This window comes from Lissotriton helveticus, chromosome 3_1, assembly GCF_964261635.1.
Source record: "Lissotriton helveticus chromosome 3_1, aLisHel1.1, whole genome shotgun sequence".
Lineage (NCBI taxonomy): Eukaryota > Metazoa > Chordata > Amphibia > Caudata > Salamandridae > Lissotriton > Lissotriton helveticus.
This window is the reverse complement of record NC_136061.1, coordinates 1,562,606,232-1,562,620,891: the sequence shown is the minus strand read 5'-3', so window position 1 is coordinate 1,562,620,891 and position 14,660 is coordinate 1,562,606,232. Positions and strand designations below refer to the sequence as shown.

Below are 14,660 nucleotides of genomic sequence, written 5' to 3'. Positions count from 1 at the left end.
CAACAGGAGTGCGGGCGGTGGAGGGGGAGAAGGGGATGAGAAGGCACAGACAATGGGAATGCAGGTGGGGGGAGGGGTGAGAAAGCACCGACAACGGGAGGGAGGGAGGATGGAGTAGGTAAGGCAGTAGGAGAACCTTATTAAAAAAAATAGTGCTCACAGTCTAAATAACATGTATCATGTAACACTGAAAGTGAAGGTGCCAGTAGCCATGGGAGAATACAAATGACGACATGGCTGTAATAATGAGGAACTAACAAGTCTATAAATAAATCCAAAGGCAGCATTATCAAGGACAATGACACAAGCCAATGAATAATATGGGCGGGGAAGATGGCAAAGCTTCCCTCACCTACTGAACTACAGCAGATCTTCACCAGAGCAGCTTTTGTGCGCTGACTTTAGGCTTGACCTAAAAATAGGAATTACAAGTCCTAGAATGCTAACAAAAAATCTGAACTGGCTGAGCTGCTCGTGCATGGACCTGGGAAGACTTTGCAATGTACGAACCAGTCCCCCCCAATCATCAAGAGCAATAAACAGCTATTATTAGCCTCAATGGACCCACAGACACCGCTGGGCAGGGGCCACTGCACCTGTTGCACCATTGATAGTTACACAGTACCCCTGGTCCAAACAGACACAGATATTTTGCTTGTTAAAAAGTGCCTTGTTTGTACTGTAACTCTCCAACATGCTGTGTCACGTGCACATAACCAACATTTTGTACTGCTGATATCATAACAACATACCATTAAATGGATGTTCTCTTTCATTGTGGCAAGACTCAAGCTTGGGATTCAGGGAGGGAGAGGATTTGTTACTAACCATTATGCCTGGAAGGGTTGATTGGTTAGTTAATGCACCTGCTGCCAAGAAAGCCACATTGCACTTCACAAGCAAATATCCTTCCGATGTTGAGCGAATCTGTACTGTTAGACTTTATACCAGTAACAGCAGTCACAGAAGCATAAGTCTTTGGTGGCAAACATTGTGTAAGGAAATAATGTATTCGAACTGTAAAGAGATATTTAGGAAAAAATGCAGACTTTGGAAGTTTCCTGACTCTTTTTCTCAGTTACCATAGGATTATAGGTAGAGGGTTTATATTTAATAGCTACAAATGCAACATCTCAAATCCAAAATGTAAGAAATTTAAAGTGTTGACATCACTGTGTGAAAGTTACTATGAGTTTGAAAGCTAAAGGTTCAACATTTTCCCCAATCTTAATATTTTAAATGATGATGTTTTAAGTGTTATTCCAGTCAGTTACTTATGGAAGTCACCCACAGTCATGACTATAACCTCATGGCTTATCCAGTGCTGTTAAGGACCCTTTGCCATACCCCATTACTAACCTGACTAAAGTAATTTTACCCCCAAAAAACCTACAATTTATATGTAATTTAAATTTTTCAGACATGTTTGAATCTTTACAGCATTTTGTTTTTTTAAACTTTAGATTTGGAATGTAAAGTTTTTGCGACTTTTTCATTTTTAGGTTTCACCTGCACGAGCTGGTGAAATCTATTGTTAGGTTTCATCTGCACATCGCTTGCACTGTGCTTGTGAAGTCTATTGTTAATATATATCTTAAAAGGGGCTTACATCCCGCCCCCGGCTTTTCATTGGTTCCTGTGCTTGCCACTTACTTTTCCTCTGTTTCTATTGGCTGTAGTACGCTAGTAATTGTTCTTCCTCATGTGTTTGCACTTATCAGTGCTTCAAGGCCCAAGTACTGTTTTAATCCACTTTTGAAGCAGAGCTTTTTTTGGTGTTTTTCCTGCACAGCGCTTGCACACATATCCAATAGCTCTGAGTGCGCACTCCTCCCACACAGAACTACATGTCCCTCGTCAGTTTCATGCCAGCTTTTCTCTTCTATTATTATGATAGTTATCTTTGTCATGCTCCCACAGCCTGACTTTAATATGGCCACCTCTCAGGGTGTTGCCTTGCGTAAAAGTATACAGCCACATAATTATTTTAACGCATGTTTCTTAAGTTGTATTAAATATTATTGGAGCATTAACTGTTTTCTGAGTATGTCTTCTGGGTGCGAGCTAAGTCTAGGATGTATCACGTGAAGAAGTGGTATGTCCTTTCAAAGATGGAGTAATTATCTAGAGTTCTCTATGTCAATCAAATATTGTTGTTTGCCTGTTCATATAAAGAAGTGTGTTTGCGTTGCAAAATGGATTCTGCCCGCTTTACGGCTCTGTGATGCAGCTACCTTTCCAGTATGGCTGTTGTCTGAGCCTGGCTCACTATCTTAGTTGTAGTCTAGGCATTGGAGGTTTTGACTCAAGGGTGTTTGTGGCTGGTGGGAGCTTGTATCATGGTGAGTGCATGGCTGGAGGCTGAGGGAGAAGTTAGTCTGTTCCTTGAATGTTGGTGGGTCACACACCAGTTTTGGTAAATACAATTGCCATGGAATTCTTTTGTTCATGTTTCTCTTACTTTAGTGAGCTTTTGTGTGACTTTCTCACATGCTTTTGTGTGACATTTCAATTTCTTGTGTTACACTTCATGTGGCAATCCGTCTCCATTCAAGGCAAATAAATCATACCCTGTTGATAATTTATAGGACACCCTTTAGTAAATTACTTTGTGCGATTAGTAGCTAGGTTGCTTCTGATGCCTTCTACTAGTCTCTCTCTCCTGTACTAGAAGTGCTGTTTGCTTTTATATCTGTTTATATTTCACTGTGCATGAGCTGCAGAACAGCTCCAAACGTGCCGTTTGTGTCTTGTGGTTGTTATTGGTATAACATGGTTCCATGGAGGGCTGAACTAGACTCAAAGCGCCATGCTGCCACCTAAAATAGTTATGCAACAGTAGGATATAATTCTACTAGTCTCTAAGGAGTGGCTCAAAGCAGCCATCATAAATGATGGTTTACACCAACAAGGCAGAAAGTCTCACAGCCGGTTAAATATTTCACCATGCAGAAGCAAAGCTTCCTCCCTATTTTTTGCTTTTATTATAGTGCTCCTTTTTCACGATTTCATGAACTTGGAAATTTGGATGAGGTGAATTGGAGAAAACAATTCTGCAATATTTTAATTAGAATTTCATGAAATTGGATATTCTTCTGTATCATAAAAATGTATTCTGCTGCACAACACTTACATACCTTTCACCTACCCTCAAACGCCACTCATCCTGCACACTCACCCAACATTTACTCTGCTGAGTCACCCAGACATTGCGCTGGCAGTCAGACATTTCTCACCTACCACTCAGAAATTGCTGACTCTGCACTCACATACCATTGACTTACCTCTCACCCAGCACTCACTATCCTCTGAACCTCCACCCACACCTCACACCCTGAACTCAAACTGCTCATCCTGCACTGATACTATTGTCATACCATTCACCCTATACTCGCACACCTCTTACCTTGTACAGGGTAACATCTCTCACCCTGGATGCTCAAACAATTCTCATATGCCCTGGACACACATCAATTACCATGCATTGAGGCACTTTCACACTGCGCTCAGACACTTATCAACCTTAATTCTTGCACCACTCACCCTGCACAGAGAGCACTCACACAATTCCCGCTGCACTCATACACTGCTCCAACACCTCTTATTATTCATGCCTCAGGCGAAACCTAATGCATTTACAAAAGCTTGTTCTTTCTGTTCCTCCCTTTAGGACACCATGCCCCCAATGGAAGAAATGTTCAAATAACCTTATATGCCTTCTGCCTCAGGTGATTCCATTTTAATACATGCCTTCTCCTTCGCTATAGGCCTTTAGAAAACCGTATATCCTTGTCAGCAGGCTATAATAAAATCTTTTAAAATTTGGAGCTCTTAAACTCATTTGGTTGGTTGGACCTGCAGGATAGATTTGTGATTAGGGTGGAGCTTCAAGTCTGTGTAAGAAAAATTCATCCATTCAACTTTAGGGAAGGGGATGTGGGTTATGGACAGAGCTGCTGACTTTGGTGCTAGGGAACCAGGTTTGAATCTCGTCCATTGGTTCAACATCCTATGATTCTGGGAAAATCACCTACTCTCCCTGTGCCTACAAAATATGAATGTGTTGTTGTGTAATATAACTGGTGCCTTATGTAAAGCCCTCTAGTCTGGGCCAGACAGAGACCACAAACCCAGCCCTGGCAATTCAGTTGGACCGGCCCAAGGAAATTAATAGGGAAGAGTGCTAGTGAGAATCACTGCTGTTTCTTTTGTTGCAGGGGGCCAATATAGCAGCACTCTTGCAAAACCAGCCCCCAGAACCATAAACGGTTCCATCACTCAAAAAACTGCTCGCTACTGCCCTGATTCCAATACCTTTGTGTATATGAAACAGTACAAAAAAATTCTGCCCTGGATAAATGAAGACTATGCCATAGATATACAAGAGTTTTCTCAAATAACTGACAGGTCTTACTGTGGCTGCCGGGACAGCATCCGGGCTGTTGAAACAGTTGGCGCTGCTCAGATTCCCTCGCTTCCTCTTTAGTAATTCTTTCACTGGTTCTTTCACGCGGACTCCTTGATATGGGCGCTGCGGTTGGGGGTCGGATCTCGCAGCTAGAAAAAAACGTTTTAAAAAAACTTAATTATCTAACTCAATACAGGCTGTACAGTGTTTTAACTGCAAGAAAATTCATGAATCATGGCATTAAGCATGAATATTCAGGAAAGATTCATGGGCTCTTCGCATGTCAGCCTTCGATGCATATTTTCCAGAATGTTCTATCTGACATTTTTATGTCGATCCTTCATGGAAATGTGCTCATCATACATTTTTAGCAAAGTCTTTTTCTTGAAAAAAATACACACACACACACACACACACATATATATATATAAATATAAAAAAAAGAAAAAAAAATATATATATATATATATATTCCAAACACAAAGCACCATATTTGAAGTGTCACACACCTTGTGTAATCCTTTATTTCTGCAAGGCAGCTCTGCTCAGGACCAGCAAGCACACAGAATTTGTTTGCCAATATTTTAATGCTTACACGTTTCGGGCGTCACGCGCCCTTGATCACAGGTGTTTGGCAAAATGCGGGAAGGGAGCATGCCGCAACTCTTAAATAGCAGTTCATTGAGGCTCGCCCACTGGGCGTATCAGCAAAATGCATCCTGGTATTTGAAGTTATTTTCACAGGTAAGTTTGTATTCACTGCGGCTGCTATTACCACATTATTAAAATTCAAGTACCTCAGTAGGTTTCTGTGTTGGTTACTGGTTACGGGAGGTCTGTTTTTCTCATTTTGATGCAGAAACCACAAAGCTCCATATCGCAATGTTAAGTAACACGCTGGACACCGCTACATTTGTGGAGGGGGCCTCTACGCAACCCTGGTCGGGCAGCAATTCAATTCCAAACACAAAGAAAATTAATGAATCATGGCATTTAGCATGAATATTCAGGAAAGATTCATGGGCTCTTCGCATGTCAGCCTTCGATGCATATTTTCCAGAATGTTCTGTCTGACATTTTTATGTCGATCCTTCATGGAAATGTGCTCATCATACATTTTTAGCAAAGTCTTTTTCTTGGGATCGAAATCTGAATGAAGTTATGCCACTGTTTGAAAAGAAAAAAATACACACACACACACACACACACACATATATATATATATATATATATATATTCACTGAAAAAACCATAGGTTAGAGACCATATATAGTTAGCTGGACATTTTATTGACATAAAACCAATGAAATTCCATATATAGTTAGTTGCACTAACTATATATCGCGCACCCGCAATCCACTGCTGATGATGTCACATATTACATCATTCATGACATGGTCAGTGACATCACTGATGACATCACTGATGACATCTCAAATGACATCACTGATGACATCATCTAGTGTCTGTGTGTTTTTGTAAAGTTTAAATATGTTTTACATATTGAAGAATGAGTGGATGTATGGAAGACTGAGTGTGTGTGTGGCTGGCTGGGAGGTGTGTGACTCTGTCCATATCAATGTGTACTTGTATCAGTGATTGTATAAGAGAGTAAGTATGTGTTAGTATATGTGTGAAAAGTATGGTGTTCTGTGTTTAACTGTATAGATGAGGAAATCAAAGTGTGATTGATTCTTCACAGGACTGACTAGGTGTATGAGTGCATATGATAGTGTTGTAATAATGAGTGACTGTATGTATGAGTGATTGTATGGGTGAATGAGTGAATGTGTGTGTAGACGTAGGAATCAGTGAGTGCGTATGTTGTAACTGGTATTGGTGTGTCATGATGTCATCAGTGATGTCATTTGAGATGTCATCAGTGATGTCATTTGAGATGTCATCAGTGATGTCATCAGTGATGTCACTGAAGTATGGTGTTCTGTGTTTAACTGTATAGATGAGGAAATGGAAGTGTGATTGATTCTTTACAGGACTGACTAGGTGTGTGAGTAACTCCATGGATGAGTGGCAGTGTGTGAGTGTCTGCATAGGTGTATGAGTGCATATGATAGTGTTGTAATAATGAGTGACTGTATGTATGAGTGATTGTATGGGTGAATGAGTGAATGTGTGTGTAGACGTAGGAATCAGTGAGTGCGTATGTAGTAACTGGTATTGGTGTGTCATGATGTCATCAGTGATGTCATTTGAGATGTCATTTGAGATGTCATCAGTGATGTCATCAGTGATGTCACTGACCATGTCATGAATGATGTAATATGTGACATCATCAGCAGTGGATTGCGGGTGCGCGATATATAGTTAGTGCAACTAACTATATATGGAATTTCATTGGTTTTATGTCAATAAAATGTCCAGCTAACTATATATGGTCTCTAACCTATGGTTTTTTCAGTAAATTTTCAAGGTTTTGTAAATGCAAATTCCTAACTATATATGGTCTATAACCTATGGTTTTTTCAGTGAATTTCATTGGTTTTTTAAAAGCTAATATCTATAGCTGTAAAATATATTCTTTATTACGTGACGTATCACGTAGCCACGTGAGACGCCTCATGATGCGTCGCATAACCGTGACGTATCGGCTCTGCAGCGCAAACAAAACCCGTAACGTAAGCGTGCCGGAGCACGCTTACAGATATATATATTTTTTTTAAACTTAATTAGACAAAATCCACACGTGCACATATCTTGAGGCCTTGCAAAGGCACATCAAACAAACAGTCCCTACAATTTTGCCAAGTTTGCTGGAAATCTATTCCCTTAATTTTTTTTTTACTGTTTCTCTTGGTTTTCCCCTTGTTACACTTACCGGGACGCTACCCGGTACGCGAACCGGACGCTCCAAAAACACAAGATGGCGGACTCCCGCTACGCTGCCGGTTAGCTGCCCGGTTCGCGTACTGGGAAGCGCCTCTACCGCGAAAAATCACGGGGGACTTTAATATCCCCCTCATCAATCCTAGGGGGTCAGGAGGGGTTTACCTTGCCCCCTTTCCTTCATTTCCCCCTTCTTTTTTCACCACATCTTGTCTCTCGAACCTACCGAGAGACAAGATGGCGGCCGCTCCGGACTGTTTACAATGTTGACAGCTACGCTGCCGGTTAGCTGCCCGGTTAGCTGCCCGGTGAGCTGCCCAGTTCGCGTACCGGGACGCGCCTCTACGGCGTAAAATCGCAAAAAAAAAAATTGTTTTTATTTTTTGCCCCGCGGGGCACTTTAATATCCCCCTCATCAATCCTAGGGGGTCAGGAGTGGTCTACCTTGCCCCCTTTCCTTCATTTCCCCCTTCGTTTTTCACCACATCTTGTCTCTCGATCATACCGAGAGACAAGATGGCGGCCGCTCCGGACTGTTTAGAATGTTGACAGACACCGGAGAGCCAATCAGCTTCGCTTCGCGAAGTTCCGTTACCCGTCAGGTACGCGAACCGGGGCGCTAACCGGAGCGCTGTCACAGATATATATATTTCTTTAAACGTTAATTTCTCAAAATCCACTGGAGCACATATATTGAGACATAGCAAAGGCACGTCGGGCAAACCATATCTACAATTTTGCCAAGTTTCATGTAAATCTATTCAGCCGTTCGAGCTAAAAGTGAGTCCAACCGCCCTATGGAAAAATGAATGGGAAAAACGCGTTTTGGGACCCCCCTTTTTTCTCGCCCCCCCATTGACGAAACCCCCCCAAATTTTCAGGGGCTGCTTAGAAATGAAATGTGGCATTTTCCTGAAAATTTCAGCCAATTCCGTCCACAAACGCCAAAGTTATTAGACATAGAATTTTCAGAAATCCCATAGAGAAAAAATCCTAACTATATATACCCACTGGCTATCGCCAGTAGGTAAAATACATATATAAACATATATAATCTGCATATCTATATAAATATAAATGCATGCATACATATACATATATGCATACATATGCATGTTATTTACATGAAAGTTTTAAAAACACTAATAAAAGCAAAGCTAAAAAGCCACCTCATTACAAACAGAATGGCTTTAACTTAAACGAGGGCGAGATCTATTGCATTTTCAATGCTTGTTTACTTTGGTTCTATCAAGAAGGCATTCAGATGTGTCACACATTTGCCATAACTTCTGAATGTTAGCACTCTAGTTGCTCATTAGATCACTGTAGTAAAGCTAGTGCTCACCAGGGAAGTCTGCTGCTAATCATGGTTTGCAGCCATTTTCCCGCATTTTTTATCCCGCAGACTTTCAGTCCGCATACCATTATCCCGCAAGGTCATTGACCTCGCATACCATTATCCCGCATTTTTTCAAAACGCATGTGCATTTATCGCGCATGCCTTTACAAAGAATTACGTTTTAAAGACATGTATGGTAAATGCATTTGCGTTGTGAAAACCACGATGACGAGAGAGGTAAGTGGGTTTGTGTTAATTTTTTCGTGGGTTAGTGATTGTGTAGTGTAGTGTAGTGTTGTGTAGTGTAGTGTTGTGTTAGTGTAGTGTAGAGTTGTGGTGGTTGTTTAGTGTAGGGTCATGCTGGGGGTAGTGTTTTAGGGTTTAGGGTTGTGTTGTAGTGTTTGCGTAGTGTAGGGTCATGCTGGGGCTAGTGTTTTAGGGTTTAGGGTAGTGTTGTAGTGTTTGCGTAGTGTAGGGTCATGCTGGGCGTAGTGTTTTAGGGTTTAGGATAGTGTTGTAGTGTTTGCGTAGTGTAGGGTCATGCTGGGGGTAGTGTTTTAGGGTTTTGGGTAGTGTTGTAGTGTTTGCGTAGTGTAGGGTCATGCTGGGGTGTAGTATTTTAGGGTTTAGGGTAGTGTTGTAGTGTTTGCGTAGTGTAGGGTCATGCTGGGGGTAGTGTTTTAGGGTATTGGGTAGTGTTGTAGTGTTTGCGTAGTGTAGGGTCATGCTGGGGTGTAGTGTTTTAGGGTTTTGGGTAGTGTTGTAGTGTTTGCGTAGTGTAGGGTCATGCTGGGGTGTAGTGTTTTAGGGTTTTGGGTAGTGTTGTAGTGTTTGCGTAGTGTAGGGTCATGCTGGGGGGTAGTGTTTTAGGGTTTTGGGTAGTGTTGTAGTGTTTGCGTAGTGTATGTATGTATGTATGTATTTTAATGCTTATTAAGCGCAGCTGTCACCCAGCGGGTATCCTGGCGCTGAGATCAGTTCCACCATCTGCTCTACTATTTATTCTGCTCTAGTGTAGGGTCATGCTGGGGGTAGTGTTTTAGGGTTTTGGGTAGTGTTGTAGTGTTTGCGTAGTGTAGGGTCATGCTGGGGGTAGTGTTTTAGGGTTTAGGGTAGTGTTGTAGTGTTTGCGTAGTGTAGGGTCATGCTGGGGGTAGTGTTTTAGGGTTTAGGGTAGTGTTGTAGTGTTTGCATAGTGTAGGGTCATGCTGGGGGTAGTGTTTTAGGGTTTAGGGTAGTGTTGTAGTGTTTGCGTAGTGTAGGGTCATGCTGGGGGTAGTGTTTTAGGGTTTAGGGTAGTGTTGTAGTGTTTGCATAGTGTAGGGTCATGCTGGGGGTAGTGTTTTAGGGTTTAGGGTAGTGTTGTAGTGTTTGCGTAGTGTAGGGTCATGCTGGGGTGTAGTGTTTTAGGGTTTTGGGTAGTGTTGTAGTGTTTGCGTAGTGTAGGGTCATGCTGGGGGTAGTGTTTTAGGGTAGTGTTGTAGTGTTTGCGTAGTGTAGGGTCATGCTGGGGTGTAGTGTTTTAGGGTTTTGGGTAGTGTTGTAGTGTTTGCGTAGTGTAGGGTCATGCTGGGGGTAGTGTTTTAGGGTTTAGGGTAGTGTTGTAGTGTTTGCGTAGTGTAGGGTCATGCTGGGGGTAGTGTTTTAGGGTTTAGGGTTGTGTTGTAGTGTTTGCGTAGTGTAGGGTCATGCTGGGGGTAGTGTTTTAGGGTTTAGGGTTGTGTTGTAGTGTTTGTGTAGTGTAGGGTCATGCTGGGGGTAGTGTTTTAGGGTTTAGGGTAGTGTTGTAGTGTTTGCGTAGTGGAGGGTCATGCTGGGGTGTAGTGTTTTAGGGTTTTGGGTAGTGTTGTAGTGTTTGCGTAGTGTAGGGTCATGCTGGGGGTAGTGTTTTAGGGTTTAGGGTAGTGTTGTAGTGTTTGTGTAGTGTAGGGTCATGCTGGGGGTAGTGTTTTAGGGTTTAGGGTAGTGTTGTACTGTTTGTGTAGTGTAGGGTCATGCTGGGGGTAGTGTTTTAGGGTTTAGGGTAGTTTAGTTGTTTAGTGTATGCTAAAGGCATATTCGTTCTAAAAGTTTTCGTTATTTTAATTTGCGGCCTAATAGTACATGCGGGATTTTTTTTGCGGACTGATGGTATGCGGGATTTCGTCATATATTCGCTAATCATACTTTCTATGGCAAAATGAACCCCCTCATTTTGTTCCTTTTTAAATTAAATGTTTTAAGAGTTACCACTTTATTCCAATCAAGATGGCTTCAGGTGTGTCATACCTTTGTAATAAGTAGGACTGTTAGCACTCTAGTTGTTCTTTAGAACACTCTGGGACATTCTGTCATTGGGCTATAGTTGGGCTACATCTGGCTGATATTTGGGCTACATTTGTTTTTTTGTCTCTGGTGGCCATCTTTGGGCTACATTGGGCTACATTGGGCTACATTGGGCTACATTGGGCTACATTTGGGCTCCAACATATATATAGCCCAATGTAGCCCAATATATATTTTTCAAAGTTAATTTTCGTAAAAACCACTGGAGCCTATATCTTGAGACATAGCAAAGGCACATCGGGCTACCAGTCCCTACAATTTTTTCGTGGGTTAGTGATTGTGTAGTGTAGTGTAGTGTTGTGTAGTGTAGTGTTGTGTTAGTGTAGTGTAGAGTTGTGGTGGTTGTTTAGTGTAGGGTCATGCTGGGGGTAGTGTTTTAGGGTTTAGGGTTGTGTTGTAGTGTTTGCGTAGTGTAGGGTCATGCTGGGGCTAGTGTTTTAGGGTTTAGGGTAGTGTTGTAGTGTTTGCGTAGTGTAGGGTCATGCTGGGCGTAGTGTTTTAGGGTTTAGGATAGTGTTGTAGTGTTTGCGTAGTGTAGGGTCATGCTGGGGGTAGTGTTTTAGGGTTTTGGGTAGTGTTGTAGTGTTTGCGTAGTGTAGGGTCATGCTGGGGTGTAGTATTTTAGGGTTTAGGGTAGTGTTGTAGTGTTTGCGTAGTGTAGGGTCATGCTGGGGGTAGTGTTTTAGGGTATTGGGTAGTGTTGTAGTGTTTGCGTAGTGTAGGGTCATGCTGGGGTGTAGTGTTTTAGGGTTTTGGGTAGTGTTGTAGTGTTTGCGTAGTGTAGGGTCATGCTGGGGTGTAGTGTTTTAGGGTTTTGGGTAGTGTTGTAGTGTTTGCGTAGTGTAGGGTCATGCTGGGGGGTAGTGTTTTAGGGTTTTGGGTAGTGTTGTAGTGTTTGCGTAGTGTATGTATGTATGTATGTATTTTAATGCTTATTAAGCGCAGCTGTCACCCAGCGGGTATCCTGGCGCTGAGATCAGTTCCACCATCTGCTCTACTATTTATTCTGCTCTAGTGTAGGGTCATGCTGGGGGTAGTGTTTTAGGGTTTTGGGTAGTGTTGTAGTGTTTGCGTAGTGTAGGGTCATGCTGGGGGTAGTGTTTTAGGGTTTAGGGTAGTGTTGTAGTGTTTGCGTAGTGTAGGGTCATGCTGGGGGTAGTGTTTTAGGGTTTAGGGTAGTGTTGTAGTGTTTGCATAGTGTAGGGTCATGCTGGGGGTAGTGTTTTAGGGTTTAGGGTAGTGTTGTAGTGTTTGCGTAGTGTAGGGTCATGCTGGGGGTAGTGTTTTAGGGTTTAGGGTAGTGTTGTAGTGTTTGCATAGTGTAGGGTCATGCTGGGGGTAGTGTTTTAGGGTTTAGGGTAGTGTTGTAGTGTTTGCGTAGTGTAGGGTCATGCTGGGGTGTAGTGTTTTAGGGTTTTGGGTAGTGTTGTAGTGTTTGCGTAGTGTAGGGTCATGCTGGGGGTAGTGTTTTAGGGTAGTGTTGTAGTGTTTGCGTAGTGTAGGGTCATGCTGGGGTGTAGTGTTTTAGGGTTTTGGGTAGTGTTGTAGTGTTTGCGTAGTGTAGGGTCATGCTGGGGGTAGTGTTTTAGGGTTTAGGGTAGTGTTGTAGTGTTTGCGTAGTGTAGGGTCATGCTGGGGGTAGTGTTTTAGAGTTTAGGGTTGTGTTGTAGTGTTTGCGTAGTGTAGGGTCATGCTGGGGGTAGTGTTTTAGGGTTTAGGGTTGTGTTGTAGTGTTTGTGTAGTGTAGGGTCATGCTGGGGGTAGTGTTTTAGGGTTTAGGGTAGTGTTGTAGTGTTTGCGTAGTGTAGGGTCATGCTGGGGTGTAGTGTTTTAGGGTTTTGGGTAGTGTTGTAGTGTTTGCGTAGTGTAGGGTCATGCTGGGGGTAGTGTTTTAGGGTTTAGGGTAGTGTTGTAGTGTTTGTGTAGTGTAGGGTCATGCTGGGGGTAGTGTTTTAGGGTTTAGGGTAGTGTTGTACTGTTTGTGTAGTGTAGGGTCATGCTGGGGGTAGTGTTTTAGGGTTTAGGGTAGTTTAGTTGTTTAGTGTATGCTAAAGGCATATTCGTTCTAAAAGTTTTCGTTATTTTAATTTGCGGCCTAATAGTACATGCGGGATTTTTTTTGCGGACTGATGGTATGCGGGATTTCGTCATATATTCGCTAATCATACTTTCTATGGCAAAATGAACCCCCTCATTTTGTTCCTTTTTAAATTAAATGTTTTAAGAGTTACCACTTTATTCCAATCAAGATGGCTTCAGGTGTGTCATACCTTTGTAATAAGTAGGACTGTTAGCACTCTAGTTGTTCTTTAGAACACTCTGGGACATTCTGTCATTGGGCTATAGTTGGGCTACATCTGGCTGATATTTGGGCTACATTTGTTTTTTTTGTCTCTGGTGGCCATCTTTGGGCTACATTGGGCTACATTGGGCTACATTGGGCTACATTGGGCTACATTTGGGCTCCAACATATATATAGCCCAATGTAGCCCAATATATATTTTTCAAAGTTAATTTTCGTAAAAACCACTGGAGCCTATATCTTGAGACATAGCAAAGGCACATCGGGCTACCAGTCCCTACAATTTTGCCAAGTTTGGTGTAAATCCATTCAGCCGTTCAGGCTAAAAGTGAGGCCAACCGCCCTATGGAAAATTGCATGGGAAAAACATGTTTTGGGACCCCCCTTTTTTCTCGGCCCCCCCTTGACGAAACCCCCCCAAATTTTCAGGGGCTGCTCAGAAACAAAATGTTCCATTTTCCTGAAAATTTCAGCCAATTCTGTCCTCAAACGCCAAAGTTATTCAACATAGAATTTTCAAAAATCCCATAGGAAAAAAATCCTAACTATATATACCTACTGGCTATCGCCAGTAGGTAATATATATATATATATATATATATATATATATATATATATATATATATATATATATATATATATATATATTCACAGAAAAAAACATAGGTTATAGACCATATATAGTTAGGAATTAGCATTTACAAAACCTTGAAAATTCACTGAAAAAACCATAGGTTATAGACCATATATAGTTAGGAATTAGCATTTAAGAAACCTTTTTTTACTCACACAAAACCATTGAAATTCCATATATAGTTAGTTGTACTAACTATATATCACGCACCCGCAATCCACTGCTGATCATGTCACATATTACATCATTCATGACATGGTCAGTGACATCACTGATGACATCACTGATGACATCTCAAATGACATCACTGATGACATCACTGACGACATCTCAAATGACATCACTGATGACATCACTGATGACAACATCCAGTGACTGTATGTTTCTGTAAAGTTAAAATATGTCTTACATATTGAAGAATGAGTGGATTTATAAGTGTCTGGATGAAGGATTTATTAGGTGCATGACTGACTGTATGAGTGACTGATTAAATGTGTCTCACTGAGTGCATGGGTTAGTGACTAAACTGTCTTAATTTGTGCATCATTATGTCTGTTGTTCTGTAAACTGCTGCATGTGTTGATCAGTAGCTATATGAGTAACTATATGGGTTATTGGTTGATTGCCTAAGTATTTGTATGGGAGACTGAGTGTGTGTGTGGGTGGCTGGGAGGTGTATAACTCTGTGCATAGATGTGTGAGCAGTTGATTCACTAGATGTATGGGTTCAAAAGTGCATGTGGAAACAGCTGAATGGGCAGTTGACTGTGTGCATGAGTGTATTGGTGAGTGAATGGATATCTAAGT

General features: G+C 41.8%; 1 protein-coding gene across 2 annotated transcripts in view; it reads right to left on the bottom strand.

Moving 5' to 3' along the window:
* The window catches only part of POU2AF1 (POU class 2 homeobox associating factor 1), a 305,111-nt gene that overhangs the window by 39,567 nt on the left and 250,884 nt on the right, over positions 1-14,660 (bottom strand). The window contains exon 2 of one of the 2 annotated variants that reach the window (XM_078683958.1): positions 4,415-4,557. In XM_078683958.1, coding sequence (XP_078540084.1) covers positions 4,415-4,557 — 143 coding nt within the window. Of the gene's footprint in view, positions 1-4,405; positions 4,558-14,660 lie in introns of both variants that reach the window. The other variant, XM_078683957.1, reaches the window with a different exon arrangement.